Source organism: Rhipicephalus microplus, chromosome X (assembly GCF_043290135.1).
Source record: "Rhipicephalus microplus isolate Deutch F79 chromosome X, USDA_Rmic, whole genome shotgun sequence".
NCBI classification, from domain to species: domain Eukaryota; kingdom Metazoa; phylum Arthropoda; class Arachnida; order Ixodida; family Ixodidae; genus Rhipicephalus; species Rhipicephalus microplus.
Genome location: NC_134710.1, coordinates 69,187,372 through 69,212,567, shown reverse-complemented (window position 1 = coordinate 69,212,567; position 25,196 = coordinate 69,187,372). Strand labels below are relative to the sequence as shown.

Here is a 25,196-nt window from a genome sequence, read left to right as displayed (position 1 = left end):
CTTCCCTCTGTAGTCAGCGTTGACCAATTAATTCCAGGGAGATTAAAGTCTCCTATAAGGATAATATTATCATCATGCTTCAGGTGGGAATCCACAAAGCTTCTTAAGTTATCAAGTGCATTCACTGGGGAGTTCAGAGGTCTATACATAGCACCAATGTATACCGAGCGATTACAGAGCGTGGTTTTAATCCAAAGAGCTTCGACATCAATATCATGCAGAAGAACACTAATATATTATTTTTAATTAAAGTGGCCACACCTCCTCCTTTTGTTTCACGGTCTCTTCTCACGATTTTGTATCAGGGAGGAGCAACCTCGGCATCCAGTACATCTTTCTTCAACCATGTTTCGGTCATTACTAAAAAGTCTGGATCGTGTTCTTGTACCACAGCCTCAAGATCTGCCATTTTATTCATAATACTTCTGACAATAATATTTATTAACTTTAACTAGTTAAAACTACTCTGACACCGTCAGTCGCCATCACGACACCTGTCAGTTGTTTCGGGAGGTGTCTTACATATGTACCTCATATTAGTCCCGTTCCAACCGTACACCACATTATTTATTTTCATTTTGTCAAAAGTAAGCTTAACCTTGGCCCCCGTTTTTCTCTCCTCAGCACTAGACTCCCACAGCCTTCTGCGTATCTCAACAACTAGTTTAGAAAAATCTTCGTTTATGCTGACCTTCTTACCACACAGTTTAAAGCAGTTTCGTAAGATACTAGTCTTATCTTTGAAATCTGAAACTCTCAGGAACAAGGCCTATCTTTGCCCCCCTGTTTTGCTCCTAAGCGATGACTTCGTTCAACTGAGTTAATTTTAAGGTTTAGCTGCTTATCAAAAACGTCGACATTAACCTTCTCACGTAAAACATCTTCAGTTTCATTCATGTCTTCTTTTATCCCTCTGATAATAAGATTATTCCGCCGAGAGCGGTATTCGAGATCGTCAAGTCGCTTGAGGAGGGCATTCCTGTCGGTGCACGACTTAGTAACGAACTCATCGACTTTTTGACTAACAGTTGCTATTGAGGTTTCGGCTTCACTGGCAGACTTCTTAAGGCTAGCAAGCCTGAGTGGGGCTTCGCCCAGAATTTCTAGCCTTTCCTCTATTTCCGAAAGCCTGCCCTCTACCCGAACCTCAAAAGATGCTTGGTTTTTTTTCTATTTTGGTTACTTTTTCCAGGACCGCCTTTTGTGTTTTAATTATTTCGTTAAGCTTTTCTTCAGTGATAGGCCTGGGATTTTCTTCAACATCACCCGAACGTGACACTAGCAAGCTGGCAACGGCAAAACATTCAGATAAACAACAAAGAAGAGTATGTGGACACAGCAACACACTAAGCACAGGTAATCACTATGAAAACAGTATTTTCGATCACCAACCTGCACAAGGAACGGGAAAGTCGGTGACATTGTCACTGCGGTGCCGTCGTGTCCACTGATACTTGCAGAAGCGAGCGTCCCTTTTAAAGCATGAAAGCCAGCGGGTCCGGGATGTGCTGGTGACATCACGGTGCGTGAAGAAGATGTGCTGTAGCCATACTCCACGTGTGGCAGCCGCCGCAGAAGAATGTCATCCAAGATTGCGCCTAGGACGTCGTTTGGCAGAAGCGAAAGCGATGCAGGTTGGCAGTGTACATTTGCCGCGAAAGTTTCAGCAGCGCTAATCCAAAAGCACCCAGCTAGAGCCTGCACAAGGAACGGGAAAGTCGGTAACATTGTCATGGCGGTGCCGCCGTGTCCACTGATGCTTGCAGAAGCGAGCGTCCCTTTTAAAGCATGAAAGCCAGCGGGTCTGGGATGTGCTGGTGACGTCACGGTGTGTGAAGAAGATGCGCTGTAGCCATACTCCACGTGTGGCAGCCGCCGAAGAACGTCATCCAAGATTGCGCCTAGGACGTCAATTGGCAGAAGCAAAGGTGATGCAGGCTGGCAGTGTCCATTTGCCGTGAAAGTTTCAGCAACGCTGATCCAAAAGCACCCAGCTAGAGCCTGCACAAGGAACGGGAAAGTTGGTGACATTGTCACGGCGGTGCCGCCGTGTTCACTGCCTTTAACGTGCGATGGAACATAATTGTCTGTGCAATAACTTATATCACATTTCCATTGTTGTCATAACTCCTCGACTGATTTTAAACCAAAGGTGCTCTCGAAATTTTCAAGCTGAATTTCCAAATAGTCAAGAATTGAAGTATCATCAGCATTAGCGTAGTCTAACTTTTTCGGGTACATATCTCTTCACAAGTCGCAATGCTGGAACAGGCAGATTAAGACAGATAATCCCGTGGTCTGATGTACCCTATTCCATCATCACCCTGTAATCATTTAAATTATTTGATAGGAACACCAAGTCTAGCAACAACTTAGACATCAGCGTAATTCTAGTATCTTCAAGCACTATTTGTTTCAGATTTTTGGTAAACATAATTTCTGGCATTTTCTTGGCGTTTACTGGTTCCTTACCACTGCAAAAGACTTTTCCAGTTTATATGTGGGATATTGAAATCTCCAGTCATTACCAACCTAGTGTTCCCATTTACATGAGTGCATAGAAAGTTTTTCAAGGACTTCAGGAACTTGGGGAAGCTTGAGGGTGGTTGATATACATCTCCAATAAGAAAAATAGTACTTTTGCAAGTTATTCTACACCAGAGAGTTTCTGGTACTTCATAATCAATCAATAAAGGATTAGGAGAACTTTTAGTAATTATACACACCCCATCTCCATGCAAGTCCTGGTCTTTTCTAAATATGTTGTAATTCGGAAGTACAATACAATCAATCTGAATATTTTTATGCAACCATGTTTCTGCTATTGTGGTTATGTGTGGATTATCTGAAAGCAATAAGTACTCAAGGTGCGTAGTCTTGTTCACTAAACTGCGAGCATTGAACGAGAGTAATATTAGCTATTTTTTTTTATGTCTCCAAAGAGATGCATAAGCCATCAGATCAGTTTGACTTGGGTGATACGATACGTTTGCTTCGCTTCGTTTTACCAGTATCACATTTGCTTGAGTACAAATAGCGCTTGCCTCTGACGTCATCCCACTTGTATAAGTCATCATTTATTCTGAGTTTATTATGCACGAGAACTACTTTCGCTCCCGCCTCCCTATCCGAAGCAGTGCTTTGACATATTACATAGTGGTATACGTGGGAGCAACAAGCATGGCGGATATTTGTCCACGAGGTCATTGCTCAAATAGCTGTTAAAATGAGAGCTAGAGCAGTACTAGCTTTCGCTTGAAAGCGATGAAATGGACCTATGGATATCTGTAAGTAAGTGCTAATTTGTATGGTCAAAAGGTTTCTTAGAAATGGAGAAGGTTGTTCTGATAGTTGATTCCTTTGCAGTTTGAAGTGCTGTAGTTTGAGGAGCATGAGTGAGATCTCTGGACACTATTTCAGATTGCAGCAGCTCATTGTCAAGGCACCAATCATGGTCTTCATGAAAGGCTCACCTGACGCTCCTCGGTGCGGCTTCAGCCGAACTTTGATGGAAATCTTCAAGAAGCACAAGTGCGGCAATCTTGATATTTTGTTCAATGTCTTGGATGATATTTTCTGTCTTGCTTCGAAGTATTGTCCTCATAACTGCTGAAAGCCTATGAATAATGAATGAAAACTTGATTTTCTGAGTTTTTTTAAAAATTGACTGACTGTCACATTTGTGAAAAATGTCTGTTGTTCTTGCTCATGTCGAAGAAAGAGTTGCAGCAGGTCATCCATTTTTGTTATTTAGTATCTTTATTGAACGATAGCTCCTGATTTGATTCAAGTTTTTAATTTATTTAACGATGAATCTTATGCAGGAGCATAAGGCAAATACAGTAGACTCTCAGTAAATATTAATCTGTTAAATGGAACTGCTGCATAATATACAGAACAGGTGCTTCTCGCAAAACTGGTTTTGTTCTTGTATTCTGTGCTCTTGTTCATATCTTAGTAAACAGAACTCCTGTTAAACGTAACTTTTTTTCCTGGTCCTTTCAGCTTCCGTTAAATAAGAGTCCACTGTACTTGCACCTGTCATTGTGGTTTAATTGTGGCTCCTTCGTTTTTGGTATCACTATCAGGTCTTTAAACCATTTGTCTATTGACTCAGCAGCCCCACCGCGATGGTCTAGTGGCTAAGGCTAAGGTGTCTAGTGGCTAAGGCTGCTGGCCCGCAGGTCACGGGTTCGAATCCCGGCTGCGGCGGCTGCATTTCCGATGGAGGCGGAAATGTAGGCCCGTGTGCTCAGATTTGGGTGCACATTAAAGAACCCCAGGAGGTCGAAATTTCCGGAGCCCTCTACTATGGCGCCTCTCATAATCATATGGTGGTTTTAGGACGTTAAACCCCACATATCAATCTATTGATTCAGCAATGAAATAGGGCCACTATGTGGCGGTGCTGTTGAGTAACTATATACTTAAGTTGATCAAGTTGTGCAAATGTTTGAAGTATCTTTGCCATATGGCCATTGCACTACTCAAAGATGGCATTGGTCACTGTGCTTATTTTATCTTATTGTCAAAGCATGACTTGGATTCAGCCATCTCATGTGATGATTACTACCCATTCCAGAGTCACTTTTGGCAGCTTTGACATTCTGACAGATGAAGAGGTACGACAGAGTCTCAAGCAGTACTCTAACTGGCCAACATACCCACAGGTGTACGTAAAAGGAACACTTATTGGTGGCCTCGATATAATCAAGGTATGCAAAACAATTGTCTTGTACCCCATTTCACATGGTGTAATTTTGCTTGTACTTTTCAAAAATATGTGACGTTAAATGAGGGGAAAAGGGGCTCTTTTGAAAATGCTCATTCAAAGTGGGTGGTGAACCTAATACATTCGACCCCAGATATATCGAACTCGAAGGGGATCACAAAATAGTTCGAAATATCAATAATTCGAAATACAAAGTATGTGTAATATGTGCCGCGATCACACGACACGAGAACTTGTCGAGGCCTACTACATTAACGCGAGGGCTCCCATGTGTGTTAGCAATCCTTCTTTGGCCTTATCGGAAAAGGAAGTCGCGCTACTTATTGAAAGGGGGTAGTCCAGTGGGGAGGGGGGTGCAGGATGTGTGTTCTTGGTTCGTATTAGTGCCTTTTGTTTTGCCCACGATGCACATGCACGGGATTTTGTTGGGCACCTATTATAAGTGTTATATATTTTCGGTTCAAGCATTAAAGCTTTAAGTTGAGAGTAAGCGCTTGTGGTGCACCCTTCCTTATCAGTGTTTTTTTTGCGCTACATTTACGGTATTATGGCACGTTAAATGTCTTAGCAATAATGCATAAAACTTTTTTTTTTGTCTTGAATTTGTGTCGTCCCAGCCACGGTCCTGGCAATAGATTTCCGGTACAGTCGCCAGGCCAATGGGCACGCGCCGTTGTTACTTTATCTGGCAGAACACGCCTTGCATTAGAGCCGAAGTGGCACCTTACCCCACTGTGAAAGGAGAAAGGGTGGGAAGTGTTTGTGTGTGGGAGGGAGGGGGAGGGGTGTAGCGGTTAGAAAATTGCTTGGCTTGGAGATTCCAACCCATGCAGAGGATGCTCCATAAGCTGCCTTCGCTGCAGTACATTGGTGCCATGTGGAAAAGCATACTGAGATTTATGGTGAATTCTATTGAGAGAACAGGAGTAGAGGGGCAGGGCAGTGAGAAGTGGGGGCAGAGCACTGAGAGCAGGGCCACTCAACCTGTCACTGCAATGCGGCGTGCTCCCGGAGAGCAGATGAAGGAAGGGGGTGATGAGTGGGGGACCATGTGACTGAATCATTCCAAGTTCCGGCATATTTTTTGTGAGGCAGCAGCAAAATATGCGTGAAATCGGTCAGCTACATGTTCTTCATTATCCTAATACCTAGTATGCTTGTGCAATGACCCATTCGGCAGACGTCCTGCTGTCATCATAGCCACCCATACAAAACAGTGGTGTCAAACTACACATTGTTGCTACCATTGCCGCCGCGCTCGCTGGCTAAAGAAAAATTTGGAAACTGTGATGTTCAAGGGCCACATGACTCGTGGTACTCTGCCTTTCAAATGACAGCACTACAAACTGCTCCTGGCTGCTCTCGGCACAGCAAAAGCACTCTCGCTCCACCAATGGATGACAGTGCTCCTGCTCCTGTTCGACAAATAAAATACACCAGCTCTGAAGAGAGCACTTTCAGCATGCTTTTTAAGTGCTTCTGCTATTTCTATGGAATTCGCCGTTAGAAGGGTCTGTTAGCACTAGTCACGGGGACACTGCACATTTTGTTCAGTTACTCGTGCATTTGTACGCCGCCCAATTCTGAGTACCAGTATAATCACTTAAGTATAAATAAGCTACTGACAATCATTTGGAACACTGTATCATATTCTTACTTTGATAAAAAACAAACTAAATGTGCACCAGCTTTTTTTTGTACTCCTCGATTATACAAATACCTCAGATTTCAAGGTCACGAGTTTGGCAATTACATATTTAAACTAGAAGAGTCTGACAAATCATTTGACAGGCACAGCAAGTGCTAATATGCACTTTATGATTCTTTGCTCAGTGGGGGGGGGGGGTCAAAATACCACTCTCATTGAAATAGTAGTGCTCATGTTCACACTGCACAGTTTAGTTGATGTTGAATAGTTTATGCATATTTTTTTTCTAAATGTAAGCCTTCTTTTTTATACTGCTACAAATTTAAATGTTAGTGCTCCAAGAGTAACATTTTGCTGCTCCAAAAATTTCTCGAAATTGTATTTCTGCTGTTGCACCCCTGATGGTGCCTCGAAACGCTGATAAGTCGCAGAATTCCCTGAGGCACCATACGTCGTTGTCAGCAGTCATGACGCACCCGAAGTCATCACCTAGCCCGCAAGGAAAGTTTATGATGTTACTTTATGATGTTACGTCGCTCCAAGTGCTTGTCATAATTTTTATCGCTACATGCTTATTAATATTCTGTTCAACTCCCGAATGAGGATTAATCAAGAACAAGGCAAGAAGTACACAAGTCCATAAGGCGCGAAAGACAAAGCTGAGTTCCCATTGTCAACATGTTGGAGATTTCAATGCCACTCGTGGCTTTGTAGCTGGCAGCCACTTACTTCAGCTGCTTTGATTGGAAAAGCTAAAAAAAGCGTAGGCTCCGAGAGATGCATTTCAAAACCGAAAACACTAAAAATACGTCACAAGGTTGCTTATCTCAAAGACCAGGCTTTTCAGGCTCGCATGCCATTGTGCACTAACAAACAAGGAAGGAAATGCAAGCTTTGCAACGAGATCACTGAGTCACTTCACATTCTCATTTTGGTGTCCTCGTTAATCAGTCGTTTGAAAAACACTATGCCTACACATTAAGACCTGCAGATCGCGCATCAAACATGACGGGGCACTCGCAAGTGCCGCGCAACAATCCAAATCAGCGCAATAGAATAACACCGCCTTTTTGTCACCTGCATGTGTAATGGGATCAGGAACTGGTTATAACGTGACCGAAAATGAATCAATATTTGCTAGGAAAAATGCACTTTCTGCCCTTCGGTGCAGCGCAGCGTTTGATATAGCGAATGTCCCGCTGTGCGGGAGTTCAATATTCGGGTGCACCGGTTCCATACTTTTGCATGGGAAGTTCAAGGGGATTTCTCAACCATTCGATATAGCCAATAATTATATATATCTGAGTTCGATATATGCGGGATCGACTGTGGCAGTAGAGTGCCGAACTGGGTTGTTTTGAGCATAGTGAAGCAGAAAAAACAGTGCAACAGTGTGGCATTGTAGTCAGTGCTGTGTATGTTCACTTCACAATGTCCCGCTGCTGCACTGCTTGTTTCGATTTGGAACTGACATGACATGACTTAAGGGGGCATACTCATCTTAGACATTTTTTTTGTTCATTTCTTCCGTGATCTTGATCAAACTGCAGAGGCCTATGCAGTTTTTTCTGCTGATTTCAAATATATAATTACTTTTCCTGTAGCTTGTCCTGTTCCAACGATAACTTAAGTTCATACCCTATTGCTAAGGCCTCCATAGAAAAAAGAGTGCATAACAAAAAGTGATGTTTAAAATATGGCAACGTAGACTAATGATTTGAAATTGAAAGCATGCAAGAGTTTTTTCTTTTTGTTTTCTGGCCTTTCTTGGTTATAAAAAAATGAACTTTCCATTTTCAAAAGCAGTTGGAATTGTGTTACAATTTTGATGAGTAAATAATTGAAATTGAATTGAAGTTCTGCTCCTGTACTTGCATTCTACACACGTACAGGTATCTATTGCAAAAAGAATTATTGTTGTACCTGCCCTAGCTGCAGAGAAATCGAGGACTCAAAAATCGAACAGTCGTAAACTTACTTTTTCGAGAAAATTGGAAAAACTGATCCTAACAGGCAGTTTTTTCTTGATGTTTTGCAATGCTCATAAAGGCGCTCATACTCCAGTGCATTAAAGCATACTCCAGTGCATACTCCAGTGCATTAAAGCATACTCCAGTGCATTAAAAGAAACTAAGTTTAAATTTTATAATAATACACTTCCGTCATTGCTCCAAAGCAACCCAAAACGCTTTTGGAATGTCGTGAGAAACCGGGATAATCTAACTATAGCTCTTACTGATAAATCTGGCGAGTCAATCCCAAGCAGCCAGTGCGCTTCCACACTTAACACTGTTTTTGCCCGTTCATTTTGTGCTACTCACCCTGACATCTGTCCACGTTTCACTGCGCCTAGCTACGTTCCCATGGAACCCATTTTACTTGACTCGTCTGGTATCCGCTCCATCATTAACAATTTAAAGAGATCGTCCTCGTGCGGTATTGATGGCATCACGTCGAAATTTTTGCAGGCTACCGCCGAATATAGTTCCATCCTACTAAACCTTATTTTCACGAAATCACTGAACAGTAGTTCCTTACCTAAAGACTGGAAAACAGGCAAGGTGATACCACTTCATAAATCCGGTGACACACACAACCCTCAAAACTATAGACCCATTTCCCTGACTTCAATTCCTTGTAAGATATTCGAACACGTCATTTTCTCCCATCTGGTCAATTTTTTAGAATCGAATAAGTTCTTTCATAGTAGTCAGCATGGGTTTCGTAAGACATTCTCATGCGAAACACAGCTAGCAACATTTTGCAATGATCTTCACGCATTTCTAGACAATGGTTTTACAGTAGACTGCATATTTTTAGATTTCGCCAAGGCTTTTGACCGCGTCAGTCACCGCTTACTCTTATTTAAACTCAGCCAGTTAAGCATTGATCCCCTGGTTTTCAATTGGATTCGAGAGTTTCTATCCAACCGAACGCAATATGTCAGCATTAATGATAAAAACTCTCCTGAAGTACCGGTTGACTCAGGCGTACCTCAGGGCTCTGTTTTAGCACCATTACTTTTTTTAATATACATCAATGATCTTCCTAACCAAATCACAAGTTCCATCTGTTTATTTGCCGATGATTGTGTTTTATATCGCAAGATTGAAGGCCCTAATGATACCCTAACACTGCAGAATGATCTTAATAACATTTCGACATGGTGTAAGCTCTGGGTTATGGACCTTAACACGTCTAAATGCAAAACAATGAGAATTTCCCGTAGTATTTCAGCATGCCCTAATTATTTACTGAATAATACTTCACTTGATCAAGTAATATCCTATAAATATCTTGGTGTGCATATTACTAACAATCTCTCATGGAAAAGACACATAGAATACATTACATCGAAAGCTAACCGCATGCTTGGTTATTTAAAACGTAATTTTTCCTTAGCTCCCCCGAAGTTAAAGCAACAGCTGTACATTACTTATGTTAGGTCTAACCTTGAATACGCATGCTCCATATGGGATCCTGGTCATGCTAGTCTGACAAACATAATTGAAAATGTGCAAAATCGAGCGGTCCGTTTCATCCTTCACAACTACCATCGAACTGCCAGTGTCACTGACATGAAACGAACACTTGGCATTCCCCTTCTTTCTTCTCGTAGGAGGTTATCCCGTCTTTGCCTTTTTCATAAAATATATTATCATAACAATGAGTTGAAGTCCCGATACATCACATCCGCATCCTATATCTCCCCACGTGTCGACCACCCTTTCAAAGTTCACGTACCATCACAGCGCACAGTCACCTACTCATATTCATTCTTGCCAAAAACATCTTATGAATGGAATCACCTGCCTGCGTCACTAGTCGCAATCAGAGACCCTGACCGTTTCCGGAAAGCATTAACGAACACGCTATAAAGCTGCATCACGTTCACAAATGCATTTACAACACACTGAAACTGCAATTTACTTCTTTACCACCTATCTCTGTACAGGTCTTGATCTCAACAAATTTTTTTTTTTTTTTTTTTTTTTTTTTTTCCTTGCACTGATGTTTTCTTTTTGTGTGTGTAACTCGATAAAATTTGCTTTTTCATGTATCATTTTTTTTTTTTTTTTGAACATGTGTATTTTATTTTTTTTTTTTTTTTTTTTTTTTGAACATGTGTATTGAAAAGGCATCAGTCGATTATTTTTTGTGCAACATGCACTGACATTCACTGTGATTGCGACGTCAAAGTGTATTTTTTCGTCCTATTTTCTTTTGTTAGTTCATGTATAAACTTATCTAGTTTGTTTCCTTTTGTGCTCTATCTCTTAGTGCCACTTTTTCTGTGTATTCCTTATAGTGTTTTCATTTACTTCAGCCCCTCCCCTCTACAATGCTTCTTGTAAGCCCTGAGGGTACCAATAAATAAATAAATAAATAAATAAATAAATTGGTAGCAAAGCTTTGAACACAGGTGCTAGCAAATTATAAATGCCTTGAAGTAGGCTACCCTCATTTTGTGGGTTCCGCATTTTGGTAACACCAAGAATCTGGACAGTCAGAATGACATTACAAGAAAATTACCACTTCCTGGGGTGTGAAAATTTGCAAAGAAAATTACTGTGCCTGGCGTGTGAAAATTTGCAGAGATAGAAAAGTACTTGCAAAAATCAATTACAGTAGAATCTCGATGATACGATCACGGCTGATACGAAATTCGGGGTGATACGAATTTTTCTGTGATGCCGGCCGAGGCCCATTAATTTACTATGTGCTAGAGTATGGTTGTTACGAACTGATTTTTTACCCGAGTTGTTTGATACGAATAAACGCCACACACCGACGGCCGCGGAAGCAAGCAGCGTGCACGCACGCGCTGAAATGTGTGCTGCGCCGCCGGTTTGGCACGTTGTCAGCGCTGCCTGCAAGTGGCAGGCGACAGACTCGAAGATCTGCGCGATCTCGAACGCCGGAGTGCGCCTTTTGCTTTCTCTTGAAGGCTCCAGATGGCACTGGCGACGGTGGAGACACAAATTCAATCCAATCTTTGTTTTGCTTGATGGTGGATGGTGGGTGCTCTCTGGTGCAGACACTGCCTTTATATATATATATATATATATATATATATATATCATTCGTTTTAGACCCACCATTACCTCTATCTCAAATCGCATCGATCCCTGCTCAGATATACTCCTTTTTCAATTTTTGGCTTATCTTTCTATATATATTTTTTTCAGTTCAAAATTACCTTGTGTTTGAAAAACCATAAGCCTTTTACTTAAGATCCTGCCGCCCGGTTCTTGGCGGATCCCTCTTTGTGGGCGTGCGCCAGAGTAACATGGATCATCATCATCATCATCATCATCATCATCGTGGTTACTGTAGTGCGGAGGCTGTCGACAACCTTGACCAGTCGAGCACACGTATTTGCTTTGTTGTGCCTTTTTGCAGAGTCACAGCAAGCCATGTCTCACAAGCGGAAGGCTCTCTCCTTAAAGGAGAAACTGGACATTCTTCGAAAGGTCGATGAGGATCCGAAAAGAAAACACACGGAGTTGGCTAAGGAGCTAGGCCTCGTTACGTTGACATTGAGCACAATTGTTGGACAGCGGGACACAATAATGGAAAATGTGCTTTCGTTCAGCGTCAACGCAAAGCAAGCAAAGACAACCCAACGCGTGAAACTTGAAGAAACTTTATTGATCTGGTTTAAGGAAGTTACTGTAGCCGGTGTGAACATTGACGGCAAAGTTTTGCATGAAAAAGCCGACGAGATCGCACTTGCTCTGCACATCGACGGATTCCAGGCTTCAGGTGGGTGGCTGCACCGTTTCAAGACGAGGCACGGTCTTGTGTACAAAAGCGTCTGCGGGAAAACGAGACCGTCGTTAGCGACTGGCTCGCAAAGCTGGAGTCTCTTATCTCGGGGTATGAGCCTCGTGATGTTTTTGATTCAGATGAGGCAGGCCTGTTTTTTAATCTTCAACCCGAGAAGAGCCTTTGCTTAAAAGGTGAAGCGTTCCAAGGAGGCAAAACAAGCAAAGAAAGAATAACGGTTCTTCTGTGCTGTAACGCTGACGGGTCGGAAAAACTGAAGTTGACCATAGTTGGAAAATTTCAGAAGCCTCGGTGTTTCAAGCGCGAGAGCCATTTACCATGCGACTATTGTGCAAACAAAAAAGTGTGGATGACGGCGGCCCTGTTCGAAAAATTTCTGTCTCTCCTTGACAGGAGAATGGCCTGCAAGAATCGAAAGATTGTTCTGATTCTTGACCAGTGCGCCGCCCACCCGAAGCAAGTGATGCTTCAAAACGTCATGCTGGTTTTTTTGCCCGAAAACATGATGACGCACTTGGAACCGCTTGACGCTGGCATTATAAAAAACGTCAAGCATCATTTCAAGAGCCTTCTTGTGCGCCGCCTCCTTGCCAAAATCGACAGAAAAGACGAAGGTGGCCTGCGAATAAGCCTTTTGGACGCCATCCATTTTATCTCAATGGCTTGGGATAGAGTAACGCCGACTACCATTGCAAACTGCTTTGGTAAATGCGGCTTCTTTAGGATTCCCGAAGATGTGCCAGAGGCCCTTTCAGAGTCGGAAGAGCCCATTGCAGATTGAGAATGCCTTGATGCCGGGTGTTCAGCTGACGACTTTTGCACGGCGGATGACAATCTTGCCACTTGTGGTGCACGCACGGTGGAAGATATTGTCAACGAGGCCACGTGTGAGGTTGCCGATTCCAGCGATGATGACGAGGAAATGGACGAGTGCGACGGCAAAAGACCACCACTGGCGGCTGAAACTCTGCACGCGCTCGACATCCTGAGGCGTGCTATGGCTGCTGAAGGAATCGGTGATGACACGTGCATGCGTTTTTACGGATTTCAGAAAAATCTGCTGAGTGAATTTTGGCTATTACGAATATTTTTTGTGACCCTGCGAGATTCGTATTATCAAAATTCTACTGTATATCAATTTTTTAAACGAATTATTTTGTCACTTTTTGGTCCTCAAAACTAGTCCACCCCCTTAAATGCTTTAGAACAGATAGGTATTTTTCTTGGCACTCGCTAATGTTAGCACCTTGCCCTGGACAGTGTAGTGCAGGACTTATGTATCCAAAGTTTGGCAGTTGTAGTCCAACTGCGTCAGTTTGCTGTCATGCCTAATCCCTGCGCCTTGGTGTGCACATTCAAGTACAGCTTGTGCCAACTGCACCAAATTTCACTAGTTCACTTGTTTACCAGGCGTCGAACAGTTTATGGCCCAAAACTATTCTTGGTCAGAACAAATACAATTAGAATTTTTTAATAATGTCAACGATGCCCTCTTCCCACAGTATTCTAGCGATGTTCTTTTTTTCGTTACATTCAGCCAAACGAAAGTCTCTATGCCACGTGTGTCTCTTGGAAGTTCAGCATGCCGCCAATAGTTAGGGAACTCGTAGTAAAGTAGCCTTTCTTTTTTCCCGCAAATTTCTTTGCGCACCAGCTATTAGCACTTTGCACTCTTCACAGAAATGAAGACTTGATCATGCAAAAGTTTGTTCAATATTTTGAAGAAACTGTAGATGCTTCCTAATTACGCTGTGCAACCTTGTTTGGTATGACTGTTGGAAAACTAAGTCTAAATGTGTGATACACTTCTGGTGAGGCCCCACCGATCTAACAACTGTTGTGGCAGCCTCGCAGGCTTCCACTTTACGCTCGTGCCTGCAACGCCTGAAAGGCCTCGAAGTAGTACATTTCAAATTTGTGTAGACCGGTCGACCCATGCGGGGTTGCACGTGTAGTGATGTTTGAGTCTGACTGACATGCTCATAGAGCACACGCGGACATTTCGTTGAAGACAAACAAGCATTTAGTTAGAACAAGGGCCAGGCAAGAGCTTACAAAAGTTAAGAGGGAAAACACAAATAAGCGTGATGATAACGAGAACAAAAAGACAAACTATCTTCTAAAAGAACATTGCAAGTATAAATACACACAACGTGGTGCGTTATAACTGGACATGATGGAAACAAAACGAGGTACAAGGAAGAAATTACAAAACTGTCGTGCTCTCAAATTTGAGCTTCTCGTGCACAAAACTGAATATAGCTGGGTATAATATAATAACGGTTGAAAAAAAAATTAAAGTAACAAGTTTCATACGAACCAGCCCAGCTCGCGGTTCACGTAAGGGAGTTGACGGGGTGCCACTGATGGTCTCGCCAGCATAGGCAGATGACGAGGGTGCCCGATGTTGCAGCTGTCTCAATACGTTGCACGGCACACTCCATGCTCGCCTCCTACACGAGACTCGCGACACCAACGACCGCGCTTTTCGCTGGTTGAAAGTCAACTGCAGAAGCAGTGAAATCTTTTTTGGGGTGTACAAATCTCCTCGAGCTGATTTTCCCTGAATGCATACATGCCTCCTTCGCTTCAGGTGTAGGGAAGATGCGGCGGCGCCGTTGTCAAGTAGTTAGTTGCCAGAAATATTTTCTCAATTCGTCAAAAGGACACATGGTCAAGAATGCTCTACGCTTGTGACAAAATGCCAGTATAGTGCGTGATGTCCTAGCGCTGAGAAGAATGGGGAATTGAGAGGGTTTATACAACATGATTATGAGTTCTAATGAGCGCAACCGACAGAAGGGGACAGAAGAGAAGACGCTGAGTGCTGAACTTTTAAGTTCAGCGCTCTGCGTTTCTCTCTTATTGTTGTCCTTCTTGATCTGTGAAACAGATTGATTGATTGATCAATATGTGGATTTTAACATCCCAAAACCACAATATGATTATCAGAGATGCCATTGTGGAGGTCTCCAGAAATTTCAACCACCTGGGGTTCTTTAACGTGCACCCAAATCTGAGCACACGGGCTTACAGCATTTTGCCTCCATTGAAAATACAGCTGCCGCAGCCGCGATTCAATCCCGTGACCTACGGATCAGCAGCTAAGTACCTTAGCCACTATAATTTGTGAAACTGATGTCATGTGCTTGCAAGCCAGCGCATGTATAAATTTCAGTCATCATTTGACAATAAGAGGTCAAGAAAGACTTTCCAGAAAGCAAATCTTCCCAAATAATTCTCTCCCACTTCTTTAAAACTACACTTGCAAGTGTTCTCTGTGCGGCCACCATTTTTCGAGTCTCACACTGGCGAACACAGAGGGGCGTTGCTGTAGGGGTTTATCGATGTTCACAGAATACCTAACTGCGTTGGAAGTCCTTTCTGGACCCACTTTTAGGACCCCTGTCAACGGCGAATTTTAATAGTGCTAATTTTTAGAAAGGAGGAAGTTCGGCCGTTCATGCCCTCCACTTCCTCTCAAGAAAGTAAATTATCAGTGGCATTATTTTTTCATGACCTTACAACACCTGTCATTTAGAGAAACCATATGTGTCATGTTTTGCTTGTTACTAATACTTCTATTACTGATGTAGCCTACTAATACTGAGGTAGTCTGCGAAATCAATTCCCGTGAATATGTGCATATCATCTGCAAAATATCAACAACAAACATAGCTTGCAAAGTATGCTATATGAAGTTTGAAGTTTGTGTGCACGATCGAGCACCGTCCCCTCAAAGGGGACCCATGAGGACCCCCCTACTTCTCTCTCGTCACCTCACTGTGATCAATACAACAAGTTATGATGACGTCATAGCCGCCATTTTTCTTTTTGCTGCGTTTTCTTCAGCACACTATTTCGCAGCGACTGTGCGCAAGCTCATGGCTGTAGCACAGATGTTGAAAAGTTTTTGATTGGCGACACTGCTGTCCCAATTCCTGTTCGAACAGACTTCTTGATGCCAACCATGCGGAAAGGCGCCACAGTTTTGAGTGCGGATGTGGTCGACTGTTGCACCCGCTAGGTGGTGATAGTTGCTCCCGATGGCTTGTCGTTCTTGGAGCTCTCTCAAGACGAAACTGAAACTGGTCGGTAATGAGGAACCTACAATTATCTCTCCTGTGCTGCAGTAATGATGGGCTGTGTTATGACAACCAGGCCTACAGCAACACATTGCAGCCAAAAAAAACACAAGGCCATAATTTTTTTCAGTGCCCCTTTAACTCACTTCTTGTTCTTTGCAGTGAAGCCAGCATGTGACATTCTTTCATTCTAAGAACTTGATTAATGGCTGCTCTCTGAGTGTTGGCCTTGTCTACTTTGCAGCACCATTTCCCGTATGCGCACTAATATCAATATTCACCGAAAATTAAGAGACGTTCTGCTGCAAGTGATCCTAAATGCCATTTGGCTGCTCCAAGCTTGCTCCGAAATACGGTACCTACTGCTCTAGATCTGCTCAAATACAGACTTTTTCCTACTCTAAAAATTGCTCGAAATCGTAATCTGGCTGGACAAGCACTGCTTGGCAATATTGCCTTATTAATCACAAGATAATCATGATACTGATGGAAGTGTTCACTAGGGTTTACTCTTACACAGAGAGTTCTGTTAGGAATTGATAGACTTTTGTACTGCGGTCAAAATTTTGCACACCATGAAAGCACGTGTGAAGCAGCACCACTGCACCTTCTGACGACTGCCTGCGAAGAACAAAAGCGCGCACTGCGCATGCCTGCTCTTTTTTACCTACCAACCTGCTCGTTTGCTTCGTGCATCAGCGTGCGCACCGGAACGCTATAACAAGTGCAAGCTGTCACTCCAGCTGTCAGCGTGCGTACCTTATCACAAAGGTCTATTTTCGATAAACTGATGCTGTATGCACGTTTTCGACGGAGTGGATTATGTGAGACTAAGGCGCAGAATGCGGCACGCACCGAGCACTGCCAATATAAATTACGCGTTTTCATCACGACATCATCGCTCGCTGTTTCTGCGGCGACAGCAGGAGTGACACCTTGCGCTTCTTCTGGCGTTCCGGTGCACGCGCTCTTGAATAGAGCGAACGAGCAGGCTAGCAGGTAAACAAAGGCACACATGCACGCTCTCAGGCTTTGCAGACAGTCATCAGAAGACGCTTCGATGCTGTTAGACGCATGTTCCCGTGGTCTGCAATATTTTCACCGCCACTGTACATTTGTAAATGCAATCAGCTTGTCAGCTACCTTCAAAATATGTAATGCAATCGGTACTGAATAAAATCGGCTCCACATGATTCTACAGTCTTGCCGGTATGCATAGTAGTACTTGCTTGAAGGCTGTCACTCACACAGTGTAAATTAAAAGCTTGCTGACTCCGAGGAGAGCCAAGATTGGCAATGTACACTGCTTAAGCCGTGTTATGAGCGTGCAGACTGAAATGAGACAACAGCAATCTCCAATACACTCCTACATTTTCACACCCAGAAAGAAAAATGTATGATGTACAATTTAAAAGGATAAGCCAACACACAACTTGAGATATTGTCGAACACGAAAGCATGTTTACACATACGCATTGTGGTTAACCCCTTAACTCTTTCGTTACCGTGCGAAAATGGTTCTTTTTCGTGTGTCTCGAGAAGATTGCTTTTGCCAGTTTAAAAAGTGTACTTCAGCACGCATTGCATCACACCAAACTTTGCACAATGAAATGCTCTTCTCCCAAATATATGTTGTAGAGCAACAAAAATATTTTACAATGAATAAAAATCTGAGAAGTGTATTTTTGGTCGCCTGCTGGTAAACAGTGGAATAAAAAGCCTTACATATGCGAAGAAATTCAAAGCAAAGAAAATTCAAAACATACACTTTGTAGATAAATGACCCAGGAACACTATAAAAGATAATGAATGTTGTACAAAATTTTTCTCTTCACATAGACAAAGAAAATCAGAACTGAGATGCTGCTTCATTGCGCATGCCATGCGGTGAAGCATTGCATGTTTTTTTGTGAGACACGCGTGTACTTGTACACTTTCTCGGTAAATTTTTGTTTTCTTGCGGTAAGTCTCCAGGTGTTCCAATATAAATGGATAACCGTAATGTGAGTAATGCCTCTATAAATGGCACGTCCAATGAACTTTGCCAATTCATTTAGCATCAAGTATTTCCGTGAGCCACCTCGCTCACCATAGGTTACCTTTCCAATATATGCATCCAAGCATATTTCCTTGCATTTTCGCACATATCGTATTAAAAAAAAAAGGACAATATCACGCACAGTTCTAAATTGTTTCACGCTGCTCTGTAGTCAGCGTCAAGATGTTCTTCAGGAGTCTTCTTGCCTTTAGGAAAAGCTCTGCAGCCAGCACCAGCACACTGAGCACCAGCGAAGTATATACTACGCACGTTACCAGAGTAACTATAGCATTGTGCACAAGGTGCAGCAGCTACATACTTGCGGTGGTAGAGACAACTTGAGGCCGTAAACAAAACAAACCCATGAAAGGATGCGAATTTGTCAGGCTGACACAAAACATGGTCTCCATAAAATTTGAAGCTGAGGTGCTGTCATCCTCGAACTCTAAGCTCGTCCTTACTCAATTCAGGTGGGTTTGCGAGACAGTTTCGAGAAGTGCAGGTTTTTTGCAGTTCTGGTGCGCACCCATGTGTGCATGACGACGATGTCATAGGAGCGACTAGTGACACTAGATGCGACCTTGCATCTGATATAACAATGCAAGCAAAACCAAAGCTGCTGGAAACTGTCAGAGAAGGCCACCTGGACACTTTAAATGCACAGCGGAGCTTCGTAAATGCTTTTTTGTATAACAAATTTTTCCCGACTCCTAGGAACAATTCTTTAATGTCTGGCAAAACTTTCTGGCAATTATTACTCCTCAACATATTGTCAAATTGCGAAGCTGACACTTCAATTCGATATTTGGCTTGCAAAGGTTCTTTTCATTACAGAACTTCGATGTTGCTGTAGCATAATCACGAGGGGTACGCACTTCTGTCAAGTTCGCGAGCCTAGTGCACTTTTTCAACAATACACACACATTAGTTTGTGCTAAGGTCTGTCAAAAATCTCTATGTTGCCAAAATAAGCAAATACGAATTGATTCTGAAAGTTCAGTGGCTGGACTAACTATTAGAAAGTGCTGGGTGCATGATAAAGAAATTTAACATGCCAAAATAGATGGTCCAAAAGCGTCGATCATTGTTGATCGATTTGAATAGGCATGGTAACAAAAGAGTTAACTGCTTTAGACTAGCCGAGCTCGTCCTGGCAGAATAGATACTCCCCTCTTGCGTTAAGGCGGAGAAGCGCGCATTTATGAGTTACATCGCGTGTCATCCACTAGAAGGCAGCATTTTCTCAAGGATTTAGTTTTCTCCTACCGCAGGAGCGCAGTTTTTGTATGGAAAGATGGCGTGCGCTGGTGGCGATCCAGTCATAGTTGACCCATGAACATGAAATATTTGTTTTCGTCATTCTGTTTGGGTGATGATGATTCGAGTACAGATATTTATCTTGTATCCGGAAGTGAAGACAGCGATCACTGAATGAGTAGCTCCTCCGGTGATCATGAAGACAGCTCGGACGCGAACATTGCGAGTGCCCGCCAATGAAGCAGCCTTTCGTTATTTTGCATTTTGAAAGTTTTCGCACAGCCCCGAAGCTTCCCGAGCGAAGTATCCCAAGGGTGCTTAGCCTACACAAGTGAAGAAATATGTGGTGTCTGTAACTGTCTTGTTTATAAGGTTTTCAATTTTGTTAGCAGCAGGTAGCTCATTTCCTATGTATGATTCAGAAATAAATTTTATTCTGCTGATTTGACTAAGTACGTGGTGAAAATATTTTTTTAATATCGACCAGCTACTTTTTAGTACAACCAGAATTAAATTCCGCAATAAAAAAATAGGCGCTTTTTGACCAGAAATTTCCAAAAAAAAAATGAGCAGCTAAGTGGTTAAACAAAAAATCACAAAATTCTACTATCATTATCTAGTAACCTCATATTGCACAAGTGTAATTGGTTATGCAGGTTGTTTCAGCTAAAGAGTGTCAAGCAATAAAAAATAATTCATAAGTGCTATGCATTTCCAATCAGTGCAGTATTGTTTTGAGCCATATAGAGCACGTCAAAATGTTTTTCTGATTTACCAAGCTTGGCAGTTAATAAAAATCACTTAATAAACTATATAAATAGTGACTCGAGAGGAAAATTTTCAATTTGCAGTAAGATAACTGTGCTGCTTAATTTTTAACCAGCCTTTGTTTAAAAGTGCACAAAATTAATAAAGTACCTTGTGATTGGTGCCTAATGTGCGGTGTGTTTAGTGCCCTCTAATGTAAGTTCAATGAATTCTCAAAGACTGCTCACGCATGAAGGTTGCTTGAACAGGCTATCAGTACAATGGAGTGGCGTAGTCAAGTTTTTTTTGGGGTGGGGAGAGGGGGTCACACAGACATGCCCGGAGGGGGGGGGGGGGGGGGTGAGGCATCAGCTTTTCTCTGTGACCTCACTCTCTGCGGTAGTTCAAACAGATCGTGCACATGCATATCAAGTCATGAGAGTCCCCCTCTCCCTATGCGTATGGTTGTGAAGAAAGTAAGTAACGGTACTGTAAGAATGATTGATATGTGGGGTTTAACGTCCCAAAACCATCATATGATTATGAGAGACGCCGCAGTGGAGGGATCCAGAAATTTAGACCATCTGGGGTTCATTAACGTGCACCTAAATTTGAGCACACAGGCCTCCAGCATATTCGCGTCCATCGAAAATGCAGCCGCTGCAGCCGGAATTCGATCTCGAGACGTGCAGGTTAGCAGCCGAGTACCTTAGCCACTAGACCACGGCGGCGGGGCAGTACTGTAAAAAGTACTCTAAATACACTAAATGACAGGTACAGTGACCGTTTGGAGCAATGGCCTCTAGCCGCACCATTGAACGAAATATAGTGTTCGAAAACGCATTATTGCGATTACCCACCCGATCGAAGAAGACATCGTTAATCGTTAATCTTTATTAAGCGTAGATAGTGTAGTCCTCATCGGGGCGAAGTGCGTTTGATAGGTCAAGGAGGGTTCCGCTTACTACGAGGAATGAGAAGCATACGCAGCATGTTTTTGTACATTCATAATTACATTTTGGTTTTGCTTACTTTGCTGAGCGAATTTCTTCCTGTCTATGTCTGTGACTTGATGCCTATGAGAATGATTTTATATTTTATCCCTATATGTCAACTCGTCCTGACGCAGTGGTAGCTTTTAGTCCATTTTTTTTCTTTACTGCATGCATCCAAACATGCTTGCGATAGGCAATAAGTAAATTTTTTGTAAGATATGCTGCATGTTGGCAACACTATTTTGCAGACGTTAGTTTTCGGGCAAACTTTCAGTTGCACTGTGACTATTGATTTCAATGAAGTACTTCAATCCTGAAGGTTTTATTGTGCACTTGGTCTCAATCAAAAGTGCACGTGTGACTGGACTAAAGCTACTCACATAAACTTGGTCGCTGCGAATATGTGCTAAAACGCTTTTAAAATGCGCGCAAAAACGTGATGTTCTCTCTCTCTCTTTTTTTTTTTTCGGAGCTTTCCTCATTCGGTTTCCTGAAACGATAGCGTTGTGGCAGGGTGTCTTTCGTTGTTTGCAAGCTTGTAGCCGACTTGTCTCTTTACGTAAACAGATTCAGAACTGTACTGAATATTTCACTGCGCAGCATAGTACGTGCATTCATGTTTTCAGTACTTACACCAGCGTGAACAGGAGCAGCCTCGAACCACACAAAATCTTCAGTGATCGGTTCACCAGTGATGAAGGAATGAACTTCGGATTCGCTCAGAGCATAGTGCACCATAATCCATTTCTCAGAATGCACGAACTCCAACGAGAACTACCAGTGCATGCAACAAGAGTTTACTTTCTACTGTGCACCGTCCATGCCTGTTGGTTGTCTGTTTCAGGCACTCTGATGCGAGTCGCTGGAATTTCACTACTGCCATCACCTTCTTCGCTTTCATTAACGTTTGTGGTATTTCATCACAAGGTGACAAAAATTACCAGCCTTCCGTATAGATGCAGCCACAAACGTGAGACATCTCGCGTGAAGAGCAGGATACTGGGCGAGCACGACCTTACCGGCACCTGAAGGGAAGCGGAGGAAATGTATACCCGCGAATTTTTCCGCCAGGCGAGAAACGAGCGCTGGTGTTTAAGGCGAAACTTTACCAGCCGGACATGTATCGTCGCTAAATTTATTGTTTCTCGCATTCAGGGTCACTGCCCGAACATTGCTTAGCTTTTTGCTTTCTAGCAATGCGAAGTCACCCCCTTGAAATACTCTGCCTACATGTATTGCTTGGTATGTCGTGTCCTAGGTCGATCAGCGCCCTTTTATGAGACTCTATAGTCGCGCCGAAACGCCTTACAATATAACGCTTGGCGATTATTTCCCGAAAAGCACTGCTGCTCCCAGTGTGCACTTGATAACTGGCGAGAAAAGAATGCACTATTCACAGACAGGCAGCTTCATCGAAGCAACATGCTAGTGGCTGGCATGGAAGAGCACTTTAGGCTTTCAGTATTTCTGGCCTTTTCTGGACTATTTAATAGGCCACTTCAATAGGCGCTTTAAGAGGCATCGGCACACCTTGAAGATGCTTTCTTCGCCTCTGCCACCGGACATTCCTGAATCTGCCATTTTTCCCACTGCCGAGAAGTTTACTGGCGTGTATACTCAAACATTATCTCAACTTCAGCATTGCGAGAGGAGTTAGCAGTGTAGACTGCGAAATGGAAGCGAGAGAAGCGAGAAACGCTGAGCATGTCTGCGATGTGCGATGCAAGTGGTTGCCAATTGCCCAGAGGTATTCTTCCCAAATGTGCACAATCTTCTAAAGATTCCAGCAACTCTGCCGATGAGCACAGCTGAAGCAGAACGCTTTTTTTCATTGCTGAGATGCCCAAAGTTGTACCTGAGAGCTACAACAACACATGAAAGATTGTTTGGCATCGCTCTCTAAACATCCACTGTGAAATACAAGTCCGTTCGGAAGACATTTTCTCTGTTCTTAAACGGGAACAAAGTCGGCTTCAGCTGAATGTGTGTGTAATATCAACCATAGGCGCCAGCTCAGTCAAGGATGAAAGTTAACCGAAGTTATTCTTGGATGGAGATTTTCTGAAAAACAGTAAAAACATAGTTGTTAATGATCAATTAATGAGGTTTAACATCTGATTGGCGACTTCAATACCATGGTACCGAAGAAGCAGTCTGGGGACCAGGCAGTAGGAGATTATGGTAACGGTATTAGAAATGCCAAACGGGGGCTATTAGTGGAATTCGCAGAATGCAATAATTTGCAAATCTTGAATACCTTCTACCGAAAACGAGGGAACCGTAAGTGGACATGGAGGGGCCCTAATGGCTAAAGTAAGAACGAAATAGACTTTACACTGAATGCACACCCAGGCATTGTGCAGAAAGTGCTTGGCAAGGTACGCAGTGACCATAGAAGGTACAGTCTCGAATTTGCCTAGACTTGAAAAAGGAACGACAAAAACTGATACGCAAGAAGCCAATAAATGAGCTAGCACTTCGAAGGAAACTACAGTAATTCAGAGTCTTGCTTCAAAGCAGGTGCTCGGCTCTTATTGAGAAATTGAGCCTTAGCATTGACGCTATGAATGATAATCTGGCGAATGTCATTACGGAGTGTGCAGTAGAAGTTGTAGTTAAAGTACTTAGACAGGATACTGGCAAGCTGTCCCAGGAGATGAAAAACCTCATTAAAGAGCGTCAAAGCATGAAAGCCTTGAATACAATAGACAAAATAAAATTGGCAAATCTTTCAAAGTTGATTAATAAGCGTAAGGTATCCGATGTAAGAAAGTATAACATAGAGAAAATTGAGCACTCTCAATTTTCTCTCAAGGAGGAAGCGTCAAAGCAGTGAAGAGAAAACTTGGGATAGGCAAAAACCAGGTGTATTCACTAAGGGACAAGGAAGGCAAAGTAACTACCAATACGGATAGGATAGTTAAAGTAGCACAGGAGTTTTACAGAGATCTGTACAGTAGCCAAGACAACCACGGCCTTAATATTATAAGAACTAGCAGTAACCCAGATGGCATCCCACCAGTAATGATAGAAGAAGTCATAAAAGCCTTGAAGTGAATGCAAAGCTGCTAGCGAAGATCAGATAACATCAGATCTACTAAAAGACAAAAGACAGATTGTGTTAAAAAAACTGGCCACCCTGTTTGCCAAGTGTCTCTTGACGAGAAGAGTACCAGAATCTTGAAGACTGCTAACATCATCTTAATACTTAAGAAAGGAGATGACAAGGACTTGAAGAATTACAGGCCAATCAGCTTGCTCTCTGTCGTATCCAAGCTATCTACAAAAGTAATTGGTAACAGTATTAAGACATTAGAATTCAATCATCCAAAGGAACAAGCAGGATTTTGGACAGGCTATACTCAACAATCGACCACATTCATACTATCAATCAGGTAATAGAAAAATGCTCAGAATACAGTCAACCATTATACATAACTTTCATAGATTACGAGAAGGCGTTTGATTCAGTAGAAATATCAGCAGTCATGCGGACACTGCGGAATTAGGGCATCGACAAAGCATATGTAAACATCCTGGAAGAAATCTGCAGGGGATCAACTACCACCATAGTGCTCCATAAAGAAAGCGACAAAATGCCAATCAAGAAGGATGTAAGGCAGGGGGATACAATCTCCCCACTGCTATTTATTGGTGCTTATAGGAGGTTTTCAGAGGCCTAGAATGGGAGGAGTTAGGGATAATAATTATTGGAGGGTACCTTAGTAACCTGTGCTTCACCGATGGCATCGCATTGCTGAGTAACTCAGGGGACGAATTGCAACTCATGATCACCGAGTTATACAAGGAGAGCAGGATGGTAGGTCTTAATATTAGTCTGCGGAAAACGAAAGTAGTGTACAACAACCTTGGAAGAGAACAACGCTTCTAGATAGGTAATATT

At 42.7% G+C, this 25,196-nt stretch overlaps 1 protein-coding gene across 4 annotated transcripts in view; it reads left to right on the top strand.

The window, feature by feature from the left end:
• Positions 1–25,196, top strand: part of LOC119183234 (glutaredoxin 3) — a 58,334-nt gene that overhangs the window by 24,211 nt on the left and 8,927 nt on the right. For 2 of the 4 annotated variants that reach the window (XM_075877083.1, XM_075877079.1), the window contains exons 8-9: positions 3,421–3,531; positions 4,583–4,715. In XM_075877083.1, coding sequence (XP_075733198.1) covers positions 3,421–3,531; positions 4,583–4,715 — 244 coding nt within the window. Of the gene's footprint in view, positions 1–3,420; positions 3,532–4,582; positions 4,716–11,783; positions 11,883–16,499; positions 17,938–25,196 lie in introns of those variants that run through there. The other 2 variants (XM_075877081.1, XM_075877080.1) reach the window with 2 other exon arrangements.